We start from the raw sequence: 27,377 nt of genomic DNA, 5'->3' as shown, positions 1-27,377 counted from the left end.
CCCTGTACATGGAAATTTTGAACGACTAAAGCAATTGGTAATTTATTTGTATGAGACATAATCAAATTGCATGGCAATTCATTAGTAGAAATTAATTACTAATTATTGCTGGAAATATCTTTTTAGAATTCCTATGAAATACGAAACGACTGGAATAGCTGCAATTATTCGGTGAAAAATATGAGCTGAGTTGAATGTTTAACCGCCTCGTATCGCGGAACGTACGCTGTAACCTTGCACTTGCAGTATCATGTAAGAAAGCTGAAGTTTAGTAGAAACACGAATACTGGATTGCGTTACATAGCTCGCTCTCACAGTCAAAGAACATTTGGATATCGTTCTGTATCACGAGGGATATTATCGACTCTTCTTTGATAGAATATAAACGAGTTCCAAGAATCTTTGAAGAATTTTAAATTTAGATGCTTTACGCTTTCAAAAAAGCATCGATTTTTATGCAAGCTCGGACGTACGCTCCGTTAAGGATATCTCGAGGTCGATAAGCGATCAACCTCTATCAATGTCATTGAGTTTGCTCGAATTTATATGTAGAAAGTACTGTATGCAAGTCGAATAATTTTAATATTCCCGCTGAATCCACACGTTTAGATTTGTCACTGATATTTTTCAACGGCAGAACCTGATTCGATAATATTACCGGCTTGCATTTTAACGCTTGAATATTTTTAACTTTTACCTGACTATTTTCGCTGACAGAAATTGATTGTTAATCCCAATGGTAATGCTAATTACCGTGTTTACATTCGGTTGGTATTTTTCCGGGAAATATCCACTTTGTAGTACTGTTCGATAAAACGGAATTGATAAAGAAATTATCATTAAGAAATACATTATCTATCTCGAGGTACCAATATTTACATCGAAATAAGTAAATTTAGTGGATGAGAGTACAATTAACCAGATATTAAATAAAATTTGATTGAAACGGGTTTCAAATAAACGAAGTTCTTTCATTTTGATTTTTGTGATAAAAGTTTTATATGTATAAGACAGATTATGATAAAATTATGAGTGAAATTCCATCACGAGTATTTAGTTTTATTTAATACTAACGTGTACCACACTTTTTTGGAAAAACATTCAATGCATAAGCCCAAAAAGAAACGACAGAATAATGCTCATATTTTAATCGAATCTAATTTCTAAGCTTTTACGAAATACCCTCAAAATATAAACATTTGTCGGTGCTAATAATTTACCAGCATTTAAACGTTACCAATCCATTAATTGTCGAATGAACAAATTTATAAGGTTTAATATAAAATAATAATAATAATAATAATTTACATCGTTTGCGAACCTTTATGCGACTGGTGTAATTCAAGAAAATTACGAGATTTATAAAATCAAATGTTTACGCTAAAATTTCTGCAAGTTCACACTTCGCTGGCTAAATGCCGCGTTATGAATAAAATATTAACTAATATTAATAAAACATATGATTGCATTCAATATTGAAATTGCACGAATAGAGAAGTCCACAAGAATATTTTATCCAACGAACGAGCACTTTTTTCTTCGAAGGAAAATATTCGAAGAGATTGTGGAATGGATTTGTAGATTCATTGGGGATAATTTTTCCACGATAAGGTAACACGTACGAAATATGCAAATTATTCTTTCATTCGTCCGTAAAAAAGTCACGCTTTAAAAATAACACGCTTCAATGATCCAAAATGAAAATGGTTGATCACAACTACTATTCAACTATGAATATGAAAATGAATAAAAAAGTTGTAGATACTAGAAGATAAAATAAATTTCTTTGTGCCTCTAGATGAACATTTTTCTTAGCCCTGATTTACTGCGAAATTTCAGTAAACAATAACATTCTGTTAAAAAATGCAGTGATATACTTAACTTTTTTGGACGAAGTATAGTAAACATAAATGAAAGGAAAGATAATTGCATCATAAATCTTTCAATTTTATAAAGTTTTAAATTTCCAAATTCAATTTCCTCAAACACGAGTTTTCGAATGAAATAATTTTGTTTCGAATCCTACTTTGTTCGCACTCTACAATATATGGGATAATGGAGTTGGTTATAAAAACATTAATAAGTTTTACAGTATGTAAACGTTAAAAGGAGTATCTCTCGCCCTTTTAAAATGATCGCCGATTTAAGTCTCGGCTTGGTCTCTCGAAATACGATATTGCTGGAAACCCTAATTAATTACACCAGGTCCCGATATGGCGATTAATTAAAACGAAGCAACAAGGTATGCGCTGGCCGCCGTAAAAATAAAATATGACGCAATTGACATCTCTGCCGCCACACCCCATTTGGGAGAAAATAAGAAAAGAAAAGGCAAGCACTTCGATAAATCATAAGCAGACACCTGTCGCGTGGTAAACAGGTTTCGCCGCAGTCACTTTCACACCGATGCGATGCAAAATTCGATGCCGATTTCAGGTTTCGGCTGCTGTCCTGTGCACGATAATACTGCTAGTAAAGATTCGTTTCTTCGTCCAACTGAGCAAGAATTCACCAAAATACTGTTAATCGAGTTCAATGTAAGATCATGTACGTAATTTCAAGAAGAAAATAACTTCTCCTGATCGTAAGAAAAATAGTAATTATGCGCCATAATTGTTGCGCGTAAATATATTAGGACATCTATATACTCCTTATACCTACAGGAAAACTCTAACAAATACGTTATTTAATACGTTATTTAATACGTTATATTATGATAGATAATTGTTAATTAAAGTTTTCGAAAATGCTGCTTTTGGAATACAAAGCGAAAGATCTATCGGACCATCGCATGATGCAATTGAAATAACATTTTAGAACAAAATAACTAGAAAATAAAAGGAAAATGGAAAACATCGAATTTATATTAAATACCATAGATTTACAATCCGCGGTATATACTTCGCGCTCGACATTTTTAAGCAGTTCACAGGTTTATGGGGTCCTTCCGAAAATTTTTCCGTTCAAACACAGTGAATATTCTCAAAGCTGAACCTCATCACCGGTCCGCTAAGTTACCGGTAATGGTATAATTGGTATCCGTGGACAGGTGTAAGATTCGCAGCTTACACGTTAAAGTATCCTCAACAGGGTAACAACCAATCATTAAGCTAATTCTCAGTTTTGTATCCAAGTTTCGTTTCATGAATAAAACCTGATCGTGTAAGAATTTATCTCGATTTCTGTCCCGAAAATACTGCAGAGGCTGTTTTGTACCCTGTGTGTCTTTTTTACAAGAAGTTCTTGATCCCACTTTGAGAGCTCAGGGCCGTTTTCTTCGTATCGCACGATTCTCGACCCGATCGTAATTACAGACTCGCATCGGTAAATTATGTGCAAAACTTCTGAACCAGCGGCAAGCTCTCAAAGCATCTGTAATAATTGTCACGCTTACCGGCCAACAAAATCTAGATATGGCCACGTGTAATGAGCTCACGGTTATTATCAAGTGTCACACGCCTGCAATGAAAATCATCGACACGCACGCAATATAAAATAAACACACGAAACGACAGGAAATCCTTTCGTGCTTCGATTAAAAAAAAAAGATCGTTAACAATAAGAAATCAGAATTGAATCTAAATATTTTTTCTTTTTTCGGGAGTGAGGGAGGGGTAAAAATATTACAATCGATTCTCACGGAGAATTTGGAATAATTATGATGTCGTGTTTCCATAGCATGATACGTAACCTTACGGTAAGTTTACTTCTTTCGATACAAATCTTACTAAATTAGAAACTGGGTGACTAGAGGATTGGAACGCTTAGTCAAGCGTGTGTGTCGTAGCGGTTACTAAATTTAGAAATTTCTTCCTTAATCGTTGGTATTCTTAAGTCTCTATGTATGGCTTCATTGGTTACATACCAGATGAGCCTTAGCGTTTTTAGTTAGAATCGCTGTAGGATCTCAATGTTAGCTGTAATTATTGCGTTGTCTAGCATTACCGATGAACATGTGCGTTTGCGTAAGATGAACGTAACATGCGTCGATTTGCTTTCATTTATGTTAATATGCCATTCGTGGTATTCACGAATTTCACAATTTATTTCACAATTTTGTCCAAGTGCTCTTAAAGGACTGAAGAAGCTACTTCGGGCTTTTCATCCGCTGTTAGAACTGCAATATCATCGGCGAATGCAGCTGTAACGACGTTGGCCAAAGTGGATAGGTCTGTCGTATAGGTTGAGTATAAGATTGGTCCAAGTACACTGTCTTATAGTACTCCAGCCACAATAGGGAAAACTGCAGTTGTAGCATTTAAAAATCTAAACTTAAGTTGTCTATTGTTTAGGTAAGAATGCATGATTAGATAGATCGATGAAGCAAAATTTTGTTGAGCTTGTATAGCAAGCCAGGGTGCCTTTTGACTTTATCAAAAGTCTGTTAACGTTCAAGAATACGCTGAGCAATATTTTTTCTTTTACAATTCTTAGCTAATATTACGCGTAATACGGTGTATCCGTTCAGCTGTTGAATGCCGCTTCCGAAATCCAAATTGATGATTTGGAAGCGTCATTGTCTCCTCCAATATGGCATGCAGGCATTCGCTTAATATTTTTGCAAAGAGTCTGGATAGGCTCGACAGTAAGCTGCTTGGACTGTCTTATTTTCCTTCCTCAATATTTTCGTTAAAACGCAATAAATCATAATGCCAGTGTTCGTGTCAGAGTCAAGTAGCTAAGAAAGTTTTAGATCATCGAGACAATGCAACGTATACGTTAATAGTAGCGAATGTATCGACTTATTAATAGTTTGCACAATGTGAAAGTTAACAGGAATCGGCACTACGCCGGGATCAATTGAAACGTTTAAATTAAAGAAAAAGATATACTTGTCAAATTCGCAATATTTTTGATATTACGATAAGGTACTATACGTAAAGCGTTAAAATATATATTCCAATCGCAGGTAAACTACAGGGATCCGTAAGTGCATAAGCAAAACGTCGACAGTCAGTCCATTAAGAAAAAGATTGCGCTAGAAAGATTAGTCAGATAGCAAATATAATTGTTCTAAAAGCTTTTGTCTTTTAAGTACATTTCTGTGTTTTGCTTAAGATATATCAGCGAATTGTTTTTAAGACGTAGCAGAAGTGTAGTTTAAAAAAATATCAGAATAAAAGAAATCTAGTTATTTCTAGGTATTTCTAGTTTTAACCGAAGAAGACAAGTTAAATCAAATTGCCAGTGTGTTGGTCTTAATCATTTTTTACTTAGCAATTCCTCGCTCTTTAACGTCTCCTTTCATTTATATTAACAATAAATAATATCGTATTTATATATACAAAACTTAACTGATTCCTCTTCGTGAACTTTTAACTTGGTCATTGTAAAAGCTCACCTTCTACAAAAACGATCTGTTTTTACATAATAACAACTTTTGCCTTCTTCATAGCGTGTGACATACTAACATACAACTGTAACATCTGCGTGCACGTTCTTTCAATAGAAAAGGTTAGCCTTTGAAAGAAATGAAACGATGTGCATGGCTTACATAGATTACCAGAAATACATACATTCTCGGAAACTTGTAAACTTCAACCATAATGTTTATTAAAGTAACTTTACGATAACAACCTTCAAAACATATTTTGTATTTGTTCAAATTAATATTCCATTATTAAGCGCCCAATGACTTATAGTCAGTAGTGTATATCGATGCTTACAATTAACGTCAATGAGAGTGATCTTAAGCAGACACGAAGCATTATCGTTGATGCGGTTGTTCACGCTCAAGAAACGCCATCAGTCGTGACCGTCTGCAAAACGAGTCTTTGCCGTAACGACGTATTATTAATCATTTTTATCCCTGTGTTAATATCAATAGAGGTCTATACATGTGGTTACATTCGTATGCATTGTATTGTATATGATACTAGTCGTGGATGTTTAATTAATCGTTCTGTAATTTAATTAACTAACTGCAATCATCATCATTATCACCTTTTTCTTATCCTGCATAAATGAATGTCACGTTTGTTTTGTTCTTATGGTTTTGAAGCGACATCCTTTCAATGGATAACCGAGAGGGGTATTTAAACAATCGAGTCACAAATACTGATAGTGATATAATCTGATAATGATGCACAGGTAGGTGAGTAGGAAATAAGATGTACAAAAAATATATATTATCTCTAGCAAAAAAGAAAGGATAAATATAGAATAAATGTATATATCGAAAGAAGAAAATAGGAAAATGGAAATTAGACTGAAGAAAAAAAAGTGGAAATATCTTCTTTTGCAGTTTCAGAATGTAATAAAAAAATATATGGTGCAATGATATTTTATTTAAAATATTTGTGCGTTAAACTATTAGAATGAGTTCATGGTGACTAATTCGTGTAATAACAGATTGGTTAAAATTCAGGTATTATAGGTATATTTTATGAGTCTTTTTATTATTACCCCTTGTTTAACATTTAATTCTCTATAACTAAATGTATGTAAAATATAATAAATCAAGTTTATATATCTATGTCAAGACAATATATCTATAGTATACTTAATATATATATAGTATACTTAAGATCTCTATCACTGCATGCAACTTGCGAATACGGATACATCGAGCTACTACAAATTAAAAACAAATGGACACAAGAAGGCTAAAAGTAGAAACTTGACTCACTGGATTCTCGCAATATAATTATCATGGAGATTCAAGTGCAATAAATTTGACAGCATGCGCCTCGTATATTTGTTAAGAGTGCAGAACAATGCAGGCGCGTACGAAGTAATTGAAATGAGAGGGAGAGAATTTCAGGGCTATGTATAGAAGGTTATATGTGTATATGTACGTTCCTTAAAGATCAACACGCAAGGGATCACCGAGGCCTGACTCCTCTACAATGTAACTAAGTCACGAATAGCAATCTTAATTAATCGTACTTCTTCGCTTGGTTTTTTTAATTCGCGATTACCATAGTCAGTAGCGAACTTGCCAATTGCACACATAATGAAAAAATAAGCAAATACAAAGGAAATATTTGTCTTACTGACACGTGATTATATATATATCGGTATAAGAATACAAAAAGAGTCGGTACAGAGAGATAGATGTAAAATTGTTGCAAAAACAATGAGAAGAAACGAGATCCTATACTTCAAATGAACGATAATGTAGAAGGAGCGAATAATTGCAAAGTAATTCGAATGAATAAATTGATCATTTGAATAAATAACTTGATCATTCAATAAGGTACGAGAAGCTTCTCACACTTTCATCTTTCATTTATTTTGTAAAGTAAGTAAATTAATAGTTTGTGTTGAATTACGATCTGAGCTAGTGTTAACAATTTTGCTACACAATGTGAATTTTGTGACTGTCTCTTACGTTTTTATAAATACTTTATCTATTTGAAACAATTTTTTTATGAACAACTGGAGATATTGGTAACAGCAAAAAGCTATATATATATATAGATTTAAGCTTAAGAAAGTACTCTATATCGAACAAACAATTCTTATGTTTGTTATAAATAATTTCAATTTGTTCCATTTCGCGGAACACGGAAGAGGACGCATTAAAATTTGTTTACCTCAAATAATACATTTTTCGTTGATGTTTAAAAACACTATAATGTTAAAAATCAAGTCAATACGTAGACCGTATTATTTATATCGACGAACGTATCGAAAGAGATATGTCTAGTCATTCGATTTTCTTCTGAGGAGCGTAAAATTGGACAGAGCTGATGCTGTATCATTTTGAACATAGAAGAAACTGCATGTATATTGCTCACATACCACAAGTATCGAGGATTTTGTTCTGGTCTTTCAGAGGCTTATTAAACGCTACCTGACCTTATTTTATTCCCTTAACATATTACGTCGATTGAAATAGGATTTCTAATGGGTGAACGCGTCGATGCATGAAGCCGAGCATTACCTGGTTTTTGTGTAAATTAAGTAAATTAAATTAAAGATGTAATTAAATCAATTACATAAAATAATATATGCAAGCACCGGATTAATATTTACGCTGTTGTGGAACAATAATTGGTGCTTCGCAATCTTCGATGAATATATAACAAAAGAAATAAAATACGAGGAATGTATCAGAATTGATTAATACAAACATAAGAATATAAGAGATAATCTATTAAGGAATAAATGAAACATTATCATGTTACACTACTCGATCGCGGCGAGCCGTCGAGTTTCGCGGTGAATCAGGTGAACCTCACCTCGATAGTAGGGATGACGACCGTGTAATTACGAAGAGGAACTCTTTGTGCAATTATCGAACATTTCCTGTATTATTGCAAGACAACGATTGAATAAATATGATGGGAGTAATGATTAGCCTGCAGATGTTTATGCACTTATGAGAAATTTGAATGTGCAGGGATATACAAGAATATATCAAATATTAAAGGTGAAATAGTCTAAAGGAAACAATAAAAAATTGATACATTTTTCCAGATATTCGAAAAACAAAAATATGGGTATGACTGTTTTAAACGATTTTTTATAGTTTCAATTTCCTTTTAATATTTAACGTAACGTATAACGTACCAAACACAGGAGGTAATTGCGTAAGAAATTTTCATTTGGTTTGGTAATTTTCTTAGAACATTAACCTTCCTTTTTGAAAAAGCAACATTTGATTTCCGTATTTCTTTTTTTCTTCGAAATAACGAAGACATTAACCAATAAATTTACATGACAGCCAACAAGAAAATGCTTCCAATCTTACGATCTATCTTGCCACTTCAAATACGTGCTTAGTTTGCATGAAATATGTACAATTGAGATCGAATCGTTCTTTTCAATTGACCAACGAATAGGAAAATAGCAACCTGCCATATTCATGTTACGCCCTCTTGATTTGAACGTGAATCTATAAATTTGTCTTGTGACTTAATCTCGAAGCTAGCTATGCACGACCCACGCGACAGACATATTTCGCGTATAGAAAATTAACTCGAACGATCCATTCTTAACTCTTAACTATTTCCGTTCCACGGAAATCATAAATCTACTAGCAATATACGCTTAAGTGACTGTATGCAACATCATAATACAAAATAACGTTCATTACGTTTAACGTATTATACGTGTTATATGTAACAGTGTGGATACTCACAATCCAAAATTTTTACTCATTTTCGCGGATATTTATAAAGATGTGTTATGATAATTACATAATTTAAAAGAACTAGTTCTATATCTCACTTCACTTCTACTATAAAAGTTAAGTAAGTTGACGTTATCTTAACTCAATATTTCATTTAGAATCTTTTTTCGTTCAATTCATATTGTCTAGTTCTATATAAATAATCCTACAGTATTATGGAAGACAAAGAAATTGAGATATCGTAGTACCGTGATAAGCAATACATTTTTATTCAAAGCAAGGCCTAAATTAATTACGTCTCCTAATAGCTCACTCTAATAGCCCTTTTTCGAGTCCACTGTCGACGAAGCGTCGCTTCATGGACGCGTATTAGAAGCTTCTCTATGCTTCTATGCAGCGATCATTGTACATCTGTCCACGAAACAGCAGCGAACTGTTTTCGTCGCTACGCGTTTTCGTCGTGACCACTGGCGCTAACATTATCAGTTGCGAGGTGTACGTTGGAGCTATAAACGAATCTCTTGATATAGAACGAAAGCTTCTTCCTTGTGGCTCGACGTTTCAATAATGAAATAAAATATATCTTACTGCACGCTTCGTACTCTGAACACCGACATAGACATATAGTCGCGTCTAATAGACTAACGCTTCATGGACGATGAGCCTTAGATATATGCAAATCTGACGCATTATTTCTGTGTTTGATCCTTGATGAGCAGCGTTTAAATCTATCGAAACAGTCTCCATCGACTATTGAAGTCGCTGGAAAAGATAATAAACGATAGCACATCACCAGCAATTTTCCTTTAATGTGAATATGATTTAATGTGAATTTAATTTTAACGCATAACTTATTCGCAAAAAAGAAGCGAGGGCAATTATTTCTTTGGCATTGAAAGATTCATCCTTGAAAAGGTTAAAAATGAGGACTGTAACACCTGGAATTACCTTATCCTTTTATTTCTTGGAACAGAAATTATTCGTGCCGCTTGAACGACGTTGGTTTCTTTGGAACGGGCGAATGTCGAATTCGATATCCAACCTGTCGCATTCTCTCGTCAGTACGAGAAACAGAACGGAGCAATGAACAAAACGACATTTCCGCCGGCGCAGCGTGACGACAAGCGTCATTCTACTCTTCTCTTTAAAGGCATTAGTCGCGGTAATGCCTCGGGATAATTAAGGTATAACTTGTGTACACCGACGTTACACGCCCATATTTATTTGCTCGAGACTGACCGCAAACGGCGTTCTTGCGCCAGCAACAACACTTTTCTTTTTACCGGGCGTCATTAATCTCTGCCTCAAGTGGCTAGGTGTAAAGGTTCGCCATTCAGTTGGCGCGTCCTGCACTGCACACAAGTCATGTATTTCACGCACACGAGTATTCAACTAACGTCTCGCGATTTCGTAGATAACAATATACTGGACGAATAGTGAAGAATATGTGATATCGAAAGATATCGAAAGTTACGTTATGTTTTTTTCAGTTGATAGAAAGTGAGGATTTAAACGGAGATAATCGAGTCGATAAGAATGCTTGTGCGTACAGATTGCACACTTCAGATATGTGAATTCAGTGTTGATGTTGAATTCATGAAGTTACGTAAAATGGAGACAGCTTCGTCGATTCTTTCGATACGAAGAGTGTATTGTTGTATGCGATTAGGTCGTGCAAAGATATTTACTATACGTAAACACGAAATTATTTATAAAATCACTTGATATAATCCAACGCTATTACACATAAAGTGATACACAGATGTGAAAATCTCTGCTAATTGCTAATCGTAAGTGTCTTTGTCTGATCATCTCTTTAACGCGTTTAAGCGACTAAACTATAAAGCAATCTTTGACTCAACAGCACAATCGCGTATCTAATTGCGGTCGACAAACTAATTTCGGTGCGAATGAACGAACCCACAGAATTGAAAACAACGAAACGTTTCGAGAGTGAATCGAACAGCATATTTAGCAACAGTTTAACCACTTGCAGCAACTTATAACTGTAAATCGTCTACCTGTTTTCCAACAAACTGGCAGGAATGCGACTTTCTACGTAGACTTAAAAGTATCCAACTCGACTTTCAGTTCCGCGCGAACGTACATATATATATCTAGCTTGGAACGGTGTTGGCATGCATGAAACACGACGTCTTCACCACAATTGCTGTTCCCTCGTACCGCAATTCGAGCTAATAGCGTACTACGCGTACAATCTATTTCCAGCTACCATAAGGCGCAGTCTATTTTTCTTACCGATAAGCTGAACGCGTTGCATGCAATTTTTATTTGTAACTTTTCCTTTTTACCGGTTCTGTAGTGTAACGGGGGACAAATACGTGAAATCTACAACACGCTTCAAATGAAATAATTAATGGCACTCGAGTATATGATAGTAACATAGTGGTAAACTGGTGAGATTCTTACCGGCTATTTATCAGTCCCATATTATGTCTGCTTTAAATCATTCGAGTACGACTTGTTTCATTATTGAATGTAATTGATAGCTTAGATAGTCTTTCCTCGAGCATATCGATTCCGATAATTGAAAGTAAGCTATTAGTCGTTGCTACGTATTGAGTCTCAGAGACGCTTGATACGGTTCACCGTCTTAATTATTAAAGATTGTCATCTTTAAATAGTAAATCGTGTACAGAGATAGAATTATAGAAATATTTGAAATATTACGAATAGAATGATCGCGAACGTTTGCTTCGACAACGAGTAATAAATTTTCGCTTGCAATCTTGGAAAAATTGTTCCTGTCTTTTCTCCAACCATTAAAAATTTTCATCCACTGTCAAAGTCTTAATATTGTCTTGTTTTACTATATATCTTCCTATTACCTATGTTACACAAGTCATTCACGAAAGTCTTCTGGATCTGTACTTATATACGGAATATTGTACATAGAAAAATTAAGAATGCGCATCCTTTAAAAAAACAAAGAAAATAGCAAAGGTATAGAAGAAGAAAAAGACAAGCGCGTTTGATAAAGAAATATCCAACGAACGAGACAACGGATCGATATAAAAGCTACCATAAAAAATTTAAAGAATTTAGAAAATAAATCAGCACGAGAGCTGTTAAGTTACTGAATCCATTAAACATCAACCAGTGAAACAATGTACAAATGTTGTACGAGCGCAACAATATGGCTAAGGGCGAATAAAGTAGGATACGTTAATGTTTTGTCAAAACGCAAAAAATAAATATATTGGAATAATAGCCTGTTAAAAGAATTAGAAGAATAGTCCATTACACAAAGCAAAGCGAGAAAAACGATTTCTATAATGCGAAAAGAGTAATTTTTTATCATATTTATATAAAGAAGTTTTATTTCTTCAAATTTCATAATGTGTATGTATTATAGGATCTAAAATCAAGACAATGTTGGAGAAATTCTAGAAATTCCTTTTCATAATTGCAATGTGAATTCGATAGAATTCAATTACGTACACTAATTGAAAAGAAATTACACAGATAACGTCGCGTTCGCACATCTTTGGCTCTTAATGGGTGAAAATACCCTAAATTACGTAATTTGCAATTTTATGTAATTTCTTCGTTCGTTCGTGTCTCTAAGAGCCTATGTAAGCGATAGAAGCAGCTATAAATACCATTTTAAAAAATCACCTTCCATGTCTTAAAATGTTGCTGTGGTTCCACGTTCCAACCGCAGCAGACAAAGTCTTATGAAAAATCCAAATGAAAATTGGATTAAAATTACAGAATTAAAATTAATCATTCCCAATTTCTACTTGAGTTTACAACATGCTTTTTGAGTGGTAATTTATCACACTAAATGTGCAGCGTGAACCTAATTCGTTGAGCCGAACAAAAAAGCTCATCAGGGTAACGAAGCCATCTCACGTCACTCATCAAGACACCTTAATAAACAATGAAGTGGCAATTTGGCCAGTCTATTTGCAGCTTATTTGGAGGAGCTTGTGTACAAGACAGAGGCACGATGATCAACGATGATACGTGCCCCAGGCCAGCACAGGTTTCTGATGGCAATATTATGACTTACGAGCTACAGACCGCACGCTTAAGCGATTTATAATGATTGGCTCGAGCAAACAGTAGTCAAGTAAGTAAACTACTTAATAAATTATGCCTCAACCTTTTTCACGCCTGCTTGATCGCCCCATCTTTATAATTTTTTACTTTTGTCAGACAGAGGAAGATAGAGGGTGAACGCACCCGACCGATTATTATGTCGCATTTCATGGTATTCTACCCCGTGTTATCTGGAAAATACTCAGCCATCCGGCTAATGTGTCCAAGTTTCCTTGCGAATTGAATTAACACGTATCTTAATAGAAGCGATTTGATTTTTGGATATATTTAATTAGCAACCCCTTGTCAGAGTAACTCATTCAGCAAATATATCACGAGACACTTTTGGAGAAATATTCTTTTGATGGAAGGATGTTTGTAAATTATTACGTATTATAATGTATGTATATATTTCATCTATATCGTTAGCTTAATTATACGTAGATATATCTATCCCAATTAGTGAATCAGAATAAATTAAATTATAAGTTACAGAATGTGAAGCTAATATATATTATTCGTAATATGATGAAAAATATTTTGATTTCAAAAGACGCTCTTGTATAAGATTTTTCGAAATATTAAAGATCGAACATTTTATTACTAGCTACAGCCAGTACGTAGCTATTTCTTTTTTACGTCAAGTATTTTGAGCTTTGTTTCAGCAATTAAAAATTATTTTCACGTAAAATATTTAAATTCAAAGCTGTGGTAACGAGATTAATTTACGCCTCCCTTTCATATTGTATAATACGTCATCGACAGCTCTTATAATTATATTACTTAATCAATCATAGGTACAAATTACAAAATAATATATAAAATCCTACCTTGATAATCGTCGGAAATTCCATTTGACTGAGTCGGGAATTTCTCAAGCTCAAATCTTCGCGTGTAAAATATTGTATTTCAATGACACACTGATTTATACGATGATTCATAAAATACCGACGAACACAGAAAATATCAATTGCGAAGTAATGACACCGAAAATTTTAACCTCTCGTATAGCAGATAATCTTAAAAATGATCTGGAAATTTAATAACACGTTGTATGCACGTACTCGTAAAAGTAGATCAAGTATTTGTAATAACATATGCCTTTTAAACTGTATTCTGCCTATAATTATAACATAATTTACATGTTGCAGTCATAAGGTGATTCCAGAAGAGATGTTTTTTGAAAGGTAATATCTAAACCAAATTCAATCGCCCATAAAAAACGGTAATATTCCATGAGACAATAATGTAACTTTTTTATTTCTGATATTTTTTAAATTATATTTTTCCTAACGTATTTGCGAAAGTTTTCTGATTAAAATGACATCAAATACATGTGTATATATATAAAAATTGCAAATGTAACCTCGATCAGAAATTGATGCTATTCAATCAGAAATAATACATTTTAAATTGATTTGGATATGAATTAATTATTAAACATCTTCGATCTACTCATTTCTACGAATGTCATACATACCTCTAAATTCTTCGAATTCCATTTCAAATTATCTTATGTGGCTTATTCGCGGATGTGTATAGTGTACATATTTCGACATACATCTTCTTGGTGATATTAAACCAAATCTTCCTATGTAGACCAAATCATAACGAATCTTGGGGTGTTGAACCAAATATAGAAATCATCGAAGGACCGTTTTTGGCCATAAAGGATCTTCGAAAACGATGATTTCGTAACCCAACCAGCGAGACGCGTACGTGGAAAATTTTCTTAGTGACAAGTGGAGAACCGCGAACGTAACGAAATTAGCAGCAAGAGATTGGCAGCGTAAATACGTTATGCGATGCTAAATCGGATTATTCACCCTATCCTGTCCGGAAATGTTTCTTTATCGTAACAATTTGAAAGGTTCGTGTCCCCGATTCTGAATTATTTTTCGGGGAACTCAGCATGCCATAATTTTGTACAATAATAACAAAAAATTTGGAAATCAATGTAACGATGAAATCAATTCTGAACGATGATATCACGATGTAGCACCGCGATAGCGAAGGAAGTTCAACGCTTTAAATGTTGCCAATTTCATCATCCTGCAACTTCCACGTGCGAGAAAAGAAAACTGTCTTCCAATCGTTGAATCACAGTTAAATTTATCTTTGTCGCTTCTCCAATGAAAACTTCAAGAAGGCAGAAGGTTTGTTTCCACGCGGCGAACTTGGGAAAAGAATCTTCTATCGATATCGCTTTTAAGAAAACTTTACGAAATTCAAATAACCATACAAAAAAAAGCCTGTGAAATGTTTCTGCTGCCATAACGCGTTCAAGTAGGCCATAAATTTACGATAAGCAAAAAGAATTTGTAGATTTTCGGATAGAAGACTATGGAAGCTAGAGAGAAGAAGATGAAATCGTTACTTTCCATCGTTGAGTGTTAAATAAAGATAAAGTTGTATTATAATAGTAAATTCTTTTCTGTACATTCGATAATATACTTGTATGATTTATTGAAAATGCCATGATTTTAACGCGTCTATAACAGGAACACGAAGGCAAGTTCAGAACAAAGTATACTTTACCATCGACCATGCGCCTCACGACTTCCTCGGGATTAGCTCCTGCATATTTTAAATTGATGTACATCAACAATATCGCTTCCCAAGGATATTGGAAGAGTTCTACGAGCTTGGTACTATGTTCCAGCAGGATTTCCACGCTTTCACCTGCGACACAATGCAAACATCATACATTGTTAAAACGAATTCAATTTTTTATTCTATAAGTTTGAACATAGAAAAGATTAAGAAATATTGTATTATGTAAAAATATTGTATTGTACAAAATTATGTCGTATACCTGTAATATATTACGAACATATTATATACGACCATATTCATAATAATAAACATTGTATCGCTACTTGGCAGTGATAGGTGATGGCACGAGTTAAAAATTTCAAGCTGCAAAGGTGAGGCTCTTTAAAATTTACAAAGAAATTTAACGACGTTAGAAGGCTGACTTCACGCGAGATATGTCACTGCGTGTTTGCGAAAGCAATACGATCTTCCACTTATAGCGTCACAAAACAACTGAAAATGAGCCAGTATCGTAAAAATAAGGCCAAGGTAATAGCGGCGTAAGTGCATCACAATTTTGACCTCTGATGCAAAACTAATGAAATTATAAATAGATCTATCATTCAATAAAAGCAAATTTGAAATTCTTTCAGCTATAACCACCAGCAATACCAAGCAACGCAACGATATCTTAGTACATTATCGTAAATACATTTTATTTAATCCATTCGTCAATCGATAAGAGTCAACAAAGAATTAGCTTAATGTGAATTCCTGTAGGTGCGAGAAGAAATTTAAAAAAAGGAAAGAAAAATAATGACACGTAATAAAGATATGAAATACGAAGGTTAAGAATACGTAATCCTTGTTTTGGAAGGATTCCAAACGCAAACTGTAGCATAAACATTCTTGCACAATCTGCGACACGCGTGATTAATTTTTAATGCACACGTATAAATTTATTTTGCTATTTATACGAATTTCGGATTAGCAATAAACGTATCGATGTAAATGCATCGTTGCACGTTTGACAACGCTCGCCATTTATTTATTATCGGATTAATAACTTGTTAGATTTTTCAGAAAAGAACACACATATTCTTTATGCAAGATCTTACGACCTTCTATGTTTTTCGGAGCAAATATCAACAAGTTAATAAGATAATACTGAAATAAGTCCACAGATAATTCTGCTTGAAATGTAGACAAACCGGTACGGTACGAATGTAAAGTGTCTATGATGTTTTTCATATTTTGAAACATTTCAATAAAATGCACGTGTATGCGTGATACATATAATTTAATTATTAGCTATGCTTGATCAGATTCGATAGAATCTGCGAACTGACATGATTTTATTTTCATGATATACATATTTCTCCATCACTGATCGAGTCATTATTCACAGTACATATAATATACATACATGCACACGAATGCATATCTATGTCATCTCACGTGGTCTTCGGTTCACGCCGGCCGGAAGCCGCCGAAAAGCGCGAGCCGAGCGTGCGCGTACGTAACTGGCAAGAAGACGCGTGTCGAAGTAAGTAAATATCGATTTTAAACAACGAACAACGGCCTCGTTTCTCCCGTTGATGTTACAGTGTATAACAGCGTTGCGCGCAAGGGGTGGGAAAATAGCGATTCGGTAGAGGGGCGGTTAGTTCCTGCAAGAGGAATGGAACCGTGGTGTATAACGTTGGCGAACATGTACAAGGACAATAATTCTCCAGCCGTTATGACATGATATATTAGATATTAAGGCAGCCAATAGTAGCGCGTCCGCACGCCACAGCTCCGCCTATATAAGAGGCCTTCTGGATCGTTTTTAAAAGGCGGAAATGGTTCTCCCCTCCTGCCGCTATAGCTCTGCGCTGTACACTCTCTTTTGCCTCGTTCCGTTGCTGTCTCCCCTTCTACTACACTGTCTGTCGCTTTTTCCAAGCAAACCCGAGTCTCCCTCTCCCGTATTGCCATCCCCCGGCGTTCTATCGGATAGACACCACGACGCGGACCACAGGTGTCGCGCCACCCGGACGCCAGGCGTTGGTTCCCTCCTTTTCTGTGCACAGGTGAACCCGGCCAACCAGGTGCTGCAGCTTCGTACCCGCGGCGTATGCGTGCTCACTCTCTTTGGAAGAGGTATGCTGCCTTCGTTAGAGAGCGAGACACGAGTGGAGAACGCGAACGCAAACGCGGGCGAGCGAGAGAGAATGAAATTCTGCAAGAGAAGAGACACCGAGAGAAAGAGGGGAAAAAGAGTGAGAAACAAGTAGAGGGGTTGCCCTCTGACCGGAGAGGAACTCCGACTATGGTCGTTAGTTTTCACGTCGGTGCTTCTTGTTCTCTGGCGAGTCGATGATGCGTCCCGCGTTTCAGTCATTCTTGTCCCTCTTCGAGAAATCATCGGGGAAACTCCCTCTCCCCTTTCTAGCTATTTGCTCGAACGAGTTCATCGAAAATAGTTAAAAAGCACAATTACCGTTTGACGAGTCGAGTTTGGCAATGAACGTCAGAAACTCTGTATTTACATTTTGTAAATGCAAAAGGCTTTCCCTGTCGCAATGTAATATTGCAAAATAATGGTGTGGCATCGAGACGTACACGACGACGTGTACATGAAACAGCTAAAGAGAATATCAGATTTAATACTTGATTGTTTGCTATCACAAGACGGTTTATATTTAAATTACTTACGATCGTATAACACGTATAAGCGAGGCGTATGCAAATAAGGCGAAAGCATTCCATCGATTGATCCATGATATGTAAATCGATAATATAAGAGAAAGTAAAAGCCGTCTGAGAAAGCATGCTGTTCAATAATACCTAATATAGTAGGGCAAATAATGCATATTTCGTAGTTTAAAGTATAGCGATAATCAACGACAGTCTTCGATACTGAAATCCAGCGAGATTAATTGTATTTTGACGTGCAAACAAGTGAAGATAAATATGTAACTGTGTGTCGGTATGTCTGGTTAACTTCGGTAAACCGAACCGTTCTTTTTGAGAAATTACTATAATCGTGTACTGAATTCGATGTTACTATCATTCATACTGATTTCAATTTACTACGCGAATTAACTGTCTTTTGTTCGTCACCAATTTTCCTGGATCGTTAAAACAGTAAGTGTTCAAAGGACACGACAATTACTGGCTGAAAGTGCAGGTTTGTTTAATCTCCATTGGTAATAAGATCTGCAAAATTGATCGACTCCAAATTTGATGTGCGTCCGCAGTGAATGTCACTCTTTACTCTTCTTTTTTATTATTTCCTTAGTCCATGGAGGGTTAACGACTGAAAGATGAAAATTATAGAAAACATAAAAAAATGGATAGATCAATTTTGAAATGTTATCACCTCTTAATTCTTCTTACGAATTTTATCATTATATTCTCATCTTAAATTAATAAAATTACATATAACAACATAATTATCGTTTATTAAGAAAGAAATTTAAGTTTATGGCAAAGAAATCTACGATCATAAAATTCTCGAAAATCCAACATGAATTGGAGCATTGAACATGCGTAGGAAATCTATCGGTGTAGGTACTACTATTTTAACAATTATTATTTTTATTCATATTTTCACACATCACACGTTATCACAATTTTAATCCATAAACAAACTAGATCGTTGACAAGTAAAATTCTTCGAAAGGATTTTTACTTTTATCAAAAGATTCCAAACACTTGCTTCTTCCAGTTTTTCTAAAGTGTTCTAAAAAGAAAATTAAATTTTCACATGCGTATAAACGATCTAACTCGCGAACGGAGTACGAGAAAACGTGTGTATGTGTATCTACAGATAGTTAACCCTCTCAACAGATTAAATATTCGCACATGGCATTTACTCTATTTACTAAAGTAGTATCGTAACTTTAAACCGTCATCAATCATAAAATATCAGAAACAACTGACAACGCATAATTTTGCTTCATACTCGTGCACCAATGAGTCGCACAAAAAAAAAAAAAGAAACACATGCCAGCATACGAATACACACAGTGCTCATATAACAGTGGTGAAAGGCTCCAAGTTACTTAATCCGCTCAATCATCGTAAACAATTATTCCTGATCGAACGATAAATAAATAGTTTCGTGGGCAAGAACCGACGAGTGGAACTGTAACAAGTCTTTGTCGATAAAATCGGTACCAAGAACTCAAAGAGTAAACACACTCCAACGCGTGGGGACAGAAGAAGTTTATAAGATTGCATCCTGTCAATCGCCATACTGTTTAATTTTGCTCCGATTACTTCACGACATCGCGTTCCCACGACCCTTAGAAAAAAACTTGTATATTCAATTCTTCAAGTAAGCTAATCTTATTCCTTCCTGTTTAAATTTTTCACATTCTCATCAAATCTCCATATACGTATCCGGAAAACCTCTGATTGAAGCAGAACTATTTACATTTTCGACGCTGATCCATCATCCTCACCCTTTTCCATACCCAGTGCAAGGCAATTTTCCCACATATAAATTTGAAATATAGGATTCAAAAATAAGATACGGAACTTTAAAAAAAGTCAGACTATCCTCGAAACTGTGAGCGACTTTCGTATCATTTCTCAGTAAAAATTTGTAAGATAACAATTGACTAAATTCAACATATACATATTATAACTTGAATGTACGTATCTACGTATATACATGCAATTAATTTATATAGAGATCCTTAAAACAAGAGGAATGATTCTGACTTTCAAAATAGATAATTTAATGACTAACGTTTATAACGGCTCGTAAGATCGCGCTACTTTACATCTGAACAAGAAGCAAAGTGCAAGTAAAATATGAAACCTAAATAAAAAAAATTATAACATTTGCTGCGATTTTGATACGCTGACTTTGATACCAAACAAAACATTCGATAGCTGTCTTTCCTGACGTATTTAGTATTTACTGTAATAAAATTATTTTACAATCATTTTAAATAATAATGACGTGCAGTTCAAATTTTCCGTTTAAAAATACTACGAGGCTACAAGATCAATTAATTCAGTAACTTTTTTACTTCAACGACTTCTGTCAATTTTACATAAATGAATATAAATAACAGATTATAAGTATACTCCTTCTTTTGACCTTGTATATGTATAATAAGGAAACTTAGAAGCTGACAGCATCTCATAAACGTGATAGTGATATCTACTTTATGGTATCGCTGGGAAAGATTGTAATACCACGGAAATATAATAGTCTACAAGTTTATTCAAAAATTTAGTGTTTTGGTTTATATCCAAAGTGTCTGCAATAAAAAAACATCGGGCAAATGCATTGTTATCAGAAGGAAATAAACGGCAGTTTAATGAGAAATATTTATCAATATTGCGTGCTATCATTAGAATTGTCCTAAGATTGGTATATGTTATTACAATAATTAAAAGCAAACTGATTGCTTTGTCATTTCGCTAGCAGTTTCTTTCGCTCTTCTTTATCTCAGTCAACTTTAACGAAAACCAATTTGTCATCGTCTATTACGCAAAACGATTATGAAACAAGCCATTAGACCTTTTTTATCGTAAAAAAATAAAAAGACACGTGCATTCTAACTACTCGGTATCATAAACATACACCAATAAATAACGTTGATGCGACAAATATAAAAAATGCCATTACATTCTTGAACATCAAAGTGAAAGAAACGGATGAACTATTAAATCGTCAAAGGAGAATGTCGTGCAGTACCGACTGCTCGAAGCGTTTTTGTTGCATTTTGAGTAAGATGTCGGTAAAAATTGAAATTTAAAAAATGAGTTCGCGGTACAAATGAAACTTCAAATAAAAGGAGGGAGACTAATTTTATGAAATTCAATGATAAGAATTGACAATTTGCAAGAGTAAAGGTGTTGTAATTTGTAGGAAGGGAAAAGTCGTCATCCAACACTGATTAATTATTTAATTATCGGTCTAAATTTGATTAATAATGTTAATGTTAATTTTCGAGAAGTAACTTCAAAGCCCCGTTCTTAAAAGTGCATTTGCTTTTTTCTGCTTTGGAACTTCAGTTTCTCCGCGGGGAAAAGGTAGTAAAAAAATTAAATAAATATCCTGTAATTTAATTGCAATTGCCAACAGATTAAACCTAAAAAAAAATATTTGGTCTATACTGGTCGACGACTGATCTGCTCAGTACTGGACGACAAACATGTAGAAAGGTTTCATAATATACAAAGGAAGTTGCAAGTCTGCAGCTGATAATTACATTAAACAGACTAGATATAGTATACATAATAGACAAAAATCATTTACTTACCTGAGAAACAAATAATCAACTCTAGAAATAGCTTTCAACACTTAGAATATCAACGTATACGTTCAACGTATCAGGACAACGCGAACAACTGAATAAACTATATGCCTCTGAAATATAGTACACAGAATTGTTATATTCGTTTGTTTACTCAAATAAAAATACTAATATCTGGCGAAAAAGTCGAGAAATATAACGATATCGGTACTCTATACTAGTAGATACTGCACGACTCTCCCTCAATTAACTGCTTCACAGGATACAACGAAACATGAATTATAATATCGTAATATGAAGTATAATATCGTATATCCATGCTGGAATATACACGGCGTAAAAGAAACATGCGGGTATAATTCGCAAAGTCTGAGAGGAATAAAGAAAAGAAAGAGGTAGTGATCGTAACGATATCCGATAACAAAAACTTTGATACGAGTCCGCGAATTATGTGACGCTGCTGAAGCCAATCACCAGTAGTATTATGCCGACTGATAATACTGTTTTATATACGCAGCATACTTCGACAGAAACTCCCGTGTATTTATAAAGAGAAAGGTATAAATAATAAATGAGACTTAAAAAAATGTTTGGTCTTCGGGATGTATACATCTATGTTTACAATCAGAAAAACTGTTGAATAGAACAATAAGATCACTTTAATCTGTATCTAAGTGTTATAAATATTTCATTATCTTTCTGGTTATTTCCTGCTCGATTTATAAAAGATGTACCATTGAAATTTCTTTCTTTTCAAAAATTGGTAATTATCGATATCTCGTCCATTTTACCGATTTCGATGATTTTTAAATATGTTGTAGAAATCGACATTTTGAACATAATTATAGATGTAACATGTGTATACGCTGCTCGACCTTAGTTTCCAAGATATTCGCAAAAAATTGTCGGTACCATTATAGCGAATTCTAGCAATAATTTGCGTCCGTGACAGCATACTCTTCGGTTTGGTTGTCGACGGCTGGATAAAACGATACCTAACCCAAACATATATAAGCTATAAACAAAAGATAAGAATTAGGTTTGGGTTAGACGTTATTTAATCAGGTCGCTGTGCCGTAAGAGCCCTTTTCCACTTGTAAGTAGTAGCGCGACTCGCCAAGAGTCGCGCGCGACGCCGAACAAAGGTCAGTTTTATTCTTTTAATGGAACTACACATTTTTTAACATATTAATGAACTTGTCGTGGTTTTCTTTGTAAAAAATTAGTAACTTATACATGTGGAAAACCTGTTAGTATGGAACAAAAAAAGTTTTGGGAAAACTGAGAAACATAGATGAAATAACTAAATTTTGTGTTTTATAATACGTGTACTATCATGGTAGAAAATTTCTCATCGTCGTAATATTAATTATTTATATTCAAGATATTATAAAGTCGAATATTATATATAATGATAATAATAGTATAGTATATATTATTACTATATACTATTACGTAGTACTATAAGGTAATAGTATCATGTTTTGAAATGTCTTCGGAGAGAATCCCTCAATACTACAATAAAAGAAATCAAGCTTTTTTATTTTTGATTTGTGATCAATGAAAATTTTACCAACGTATTTCTTACATTTTTTTCATTAAAATAAGACTAAACACGATATAATTTGAAACATATTTGCTTGCTTAATAAATGATAATTAAATACATATAAATAAGCAAATATAATTCAAATTATATCGTGTTTGGTCTCGTTTTAATCAGACAGATCACATAAATACGTCAGTAGAAGATTAATTTTAAAAAACTCAAAAATAAAAATGTTCCGCTTTTGAATTAGTACCTAGATACATTGTCTGACCGATATCCGACATTGAATCGTGTTACATTACTCGATCGCGGCGGACCGTCGGGTTCTGCAGTGTGTCAAAGAAATCTCTCCCCGTAGTGGGGGTGCAATTATGCGGAGGATCTTTTTGTGCAATTATCGAATGTTTCCTGTACTTTATAGTCGCACACGACTGATCTGTCGCGGTGAGTCGCGCATTGACTTTGCAGTTGCGCGCGATCCTTAGTAGCGGTACCACTAATGGAAAATGTGCCATATTCGACGATGGATTTTGTAGTCGCGCGCGATTATTCACAAGTCTCGGAAACTAAAGATGGTTTATATATATATAGGGAAAAATAAGGAAGAGTCACGTCGTCGACAATATATTAAAAAATCATCGAAATCGGTGAGGTGGATGACATGTAGATAATTATGGAAAAATTTGTCTATTTGAATTTTTTTCGAAAATATGAATACAAATAAATTCATTCTAATATGTATAAATTTTTATCCTAATTCCTTATTATTGCATTATTTATTTGCAACTTATTGCGAAGCATCCACAAAATGTTAAAACAAGAAACAAGTTTGTTTATACCACCACTAACTCAAAAAATATATTTTCTCTTACATCGTAACCTATTGAAACAATCTTTACGGGATCGGATTAACTCCTATTATGTACAGATAATACTTATACCATAAAATGGAAAAAATGATTAGCATTAAAACTTTTTTATTACCAGATTAAAAAAAGAATTAAAATCTATTTAGACACGTTTGACGATGAATCCAATAACAACGAGTTAGAGATGACACAAACGTGTATACATAAAATCTCGATGTTCAGTAAACTAACTTCGATAATCCGGAATCCTTATACAATTTTCTTCAGAATAATTTCCTTTTCTATTTGCAATTTAAATTTAATATATTAACTCCGTAATAACTAGTGAAGTGACACTAACGTCATATAAGTGTTAACTAAAGATATATTCTTCGATTATTTGTTATTCTTATTCTTCCATATTTTAAATATCCGAAATTATTGGATTTTTCTACAAACGTAATAACATCCACATTTTGTTAATTTTTGCCGTGAAAGTTGCTTGAAGTTAAACGGCCATCATAGAGTTAAGAAAATTTTTATATTATACTCTATTAGTATATATTCATTTATTATTCCAACTATCGTAATGGAAGAATAACGTTAATTGCGAATGAACGCAGAATAGGTACGAAAATAATGTTACTATTACCCTCTTAGAAGAATAACAACCATATCGAGATTAATAATACATATATTCGTACGATCATCGTAAGAACCGAAGAATAAAGAAGAAGAATAAAGCTTTCGTGATCAATGTCAAAGGTCAAACACCATCAGCGACAATGATAACCGATTAACACAGAATTTTCTCTCGGGACAATTCTGACCACACGAATACGATTATATCATTTTATAGATGTGCGTTTGATTGCATGAAATTGGTCGTTAACTCGATATCCTCTCTGGTATTCGAAGAACAAAGGCTATAACCGTGACATTGTTAGAAATCCCACACAAATTGTATAGCAAGCTCACTTAACCCTGTGACACGAATAAAAATGTTTGTAGGACGCATTTTCAAATGTCATTGTGTAAATCACATTGGACGAGTTTGCTCGATATCCCAAAACACAGAGCCAAAATCACTCGAATACACCACGTGCTTGGGGACGCACAAAAAATTGCCGAAAAAAATTATCTGACGAAAAGAAATTGTTTCTAAACTAGCACAAGTGCCTATGCGCAAAGAAAACTACGAGCTAGAAATTTGCCAGGGATCGCACACAAGCGCGTAAACGCGAGATTTCACGAATTTCCAGCTTGATGATCCCTGCGAGGATCTCGTGTTACATAGAGGAACGCGAAACCCCCGTCTACATTTCGACCACTGGTCGTGTGTTCGATGGACATACATCGCGGCACACATAGCTCTCACGAGGGATGGTTTTAGAAACGGGCTTTGTAGCAATGATACCGTTGTATCGCCACGTAATTGAAACCCTGGCCTATACACCGATGAGGGGCCGTTTCAATGACAAAAGACACGTCGTATCGCACCGAGTATCATTCACTGGGCCGATGTTCTCTTGCCAGCCGAAACAAAAGCTTTCAGACTTTCAGCACTCTTGCGGCACGCCTTTTGATCATGTTACAAAAAAATCTTTTTTATTATTTCATTTAGCATAGACAAACGTATGAAAATAATCTTTCTCGCTATCGCTTCCCAACGATGATTAAGTTTCTCTGGGTAAAATAGGAAAACGGTCGTTGAATTGAAAGTTTAGACTGAGAAATCGCGGGACATGAAGTTTTAGCGGTGCCTATAGAGTAAAAGGAATTGATTAATTGATATTTATGAAAATTGTTCGAAGAAGAGTATAAGGAACAAAAGAATTTTGTAAAATCTTCATTTTGTCAGAAATGTGTCTGTTAGAACTAAACAATGAATACTGAATAAAAATAAAACGATTACAGTTGAGTTACGTAGGTTCATAACAAATATATTTTCTTCCTTATTTGGAATCAATGTTAATACATACTTTTAACGCGCTTAAAAATTATTGATGAAACAGAATCAAACCGCTCAAACGAAATACTTATTGCTAACTGTGAACAAGGATTCACATCCTCTTGAGCCTACATCCTGTAGAGCCTACACATCCTCTTCATTCGTGATAGAAGTTTTCTATCCAGAAACTTCTTTAATATCTACTTTAACGTATCCATCGACATTTTAAAGACAAGAGGATCGTAGCAAAGGAAAGTTACAGACGTATCGCCTACGCAACCCCTCGCTACACTGGAAGCTTTGTACTTGACGTTTTACGTGTATTTCAATAAAAACGATATAACCGAAACCCTTTGCAACAATTCTTCTTCGCCTATAAAAATAGTCAACGTGAAATCGCAATAAGTTCCAGTGGAAAGAGCCGAATGAAGGAACGGTCGTGAACGCGGCAGCTTTTACGAGACACGACATTTCGGAAGCAGTAAAATTCTATCCTGTCAAGCGTTCGCATAAAATCCTTGCTCGCTTTTGGCCATTGCTTGCAAACAGACGAACGTATTCCTCGTTCGTTTTAAAAAATTACTTGGGATACGTATGTGCGATGTTTGTACGATAGTTAAAGCAGATCTTAGATAATAGATTGAAAAATGTATGTACCTGGTAAATTCTTCTGAATAAGCTAGCAAAGTAATTTTCGTTATCCTAATATCTCCTGTATTTTTTTATTATCGTTGCTTTTTACCGTAATTTACTATTAGTTCTCTTTTTATTTGTTATTAACTTGCAAGACAATTTTCACTTTGTAATAACGACTTTGTTATATGATTTCGCAGTGCACCTGCGATAAAATATGTGATGACATTACACGTCATTCTCATTAACTTATTTTATATATTCGATTCGTTCACTTGCCAAATAGTTATGTACTTGAAGATTGATTGATTATGTTCTCGAAGATTGATTCTGATCACTAATTTCTTCTTAATTAATAAAAAAGTTAGCAATAAGTAAGCATACACCTCCGTGGCTGGACGAACAGTTTCGTGAAATGAAAACGATGACGTCACGCGACGCCCGACATGCCG

At 34.4% G+C, this 27,377-nt stretch overlaps 1 protein-coding gene across 8 annotated transcripts in view; it reads right to left on the bottom strand.

The window, feature by feature from the left end:
• Positions 1–27,377, bottom strand: part of LOC100747969 (doublesex- and mab-3-related transcription factor A2) — a 94,586-nt gene that overhangs the window by 40,450 nt on the left and 26,759 nt on the right. For 5 of the 8 annotated variants that reach the window (XM_024367390.2, XM_033320503.1, XM_024367388.2 and 2 more), the window contains one exon: positions 15,683–15,826. In XM_024367390.2, coding sequence (XP_024223158.1) covers positions 15,683–15,826 — 144 coding nt within the window. Of the gene's footprint in view, positions 1–13,974; positions 14,176–14,228; positions 15,495–15,682; positions 15,827–27,377 lie in introns of those variants that run through there. The other 3 variants (XR_004461637.1, XR_004461638.1, XM_012385196.3) reach the window with 3 other exon arrangements.

The sequence above is a fragment of the Bombus impatiens genome, unplaced genomic scaffold, assembly GCF_000188095.3.
Source record: "Bombus impatiens unplaced genomic scaffold, BIMP_2.2 scf_0318, whole genome shotgun sequence".
Classification (NCBI taxonomy): domain Eukaryota; kingdom Metazoa; phylum Arthropoda; class Insecta; order Hymenoptera; family Apidae; genus Bombus; species Bombus impatiens.
This window is presented reverse-complemented; position numbering and strand designations above follow the sequence as displayed.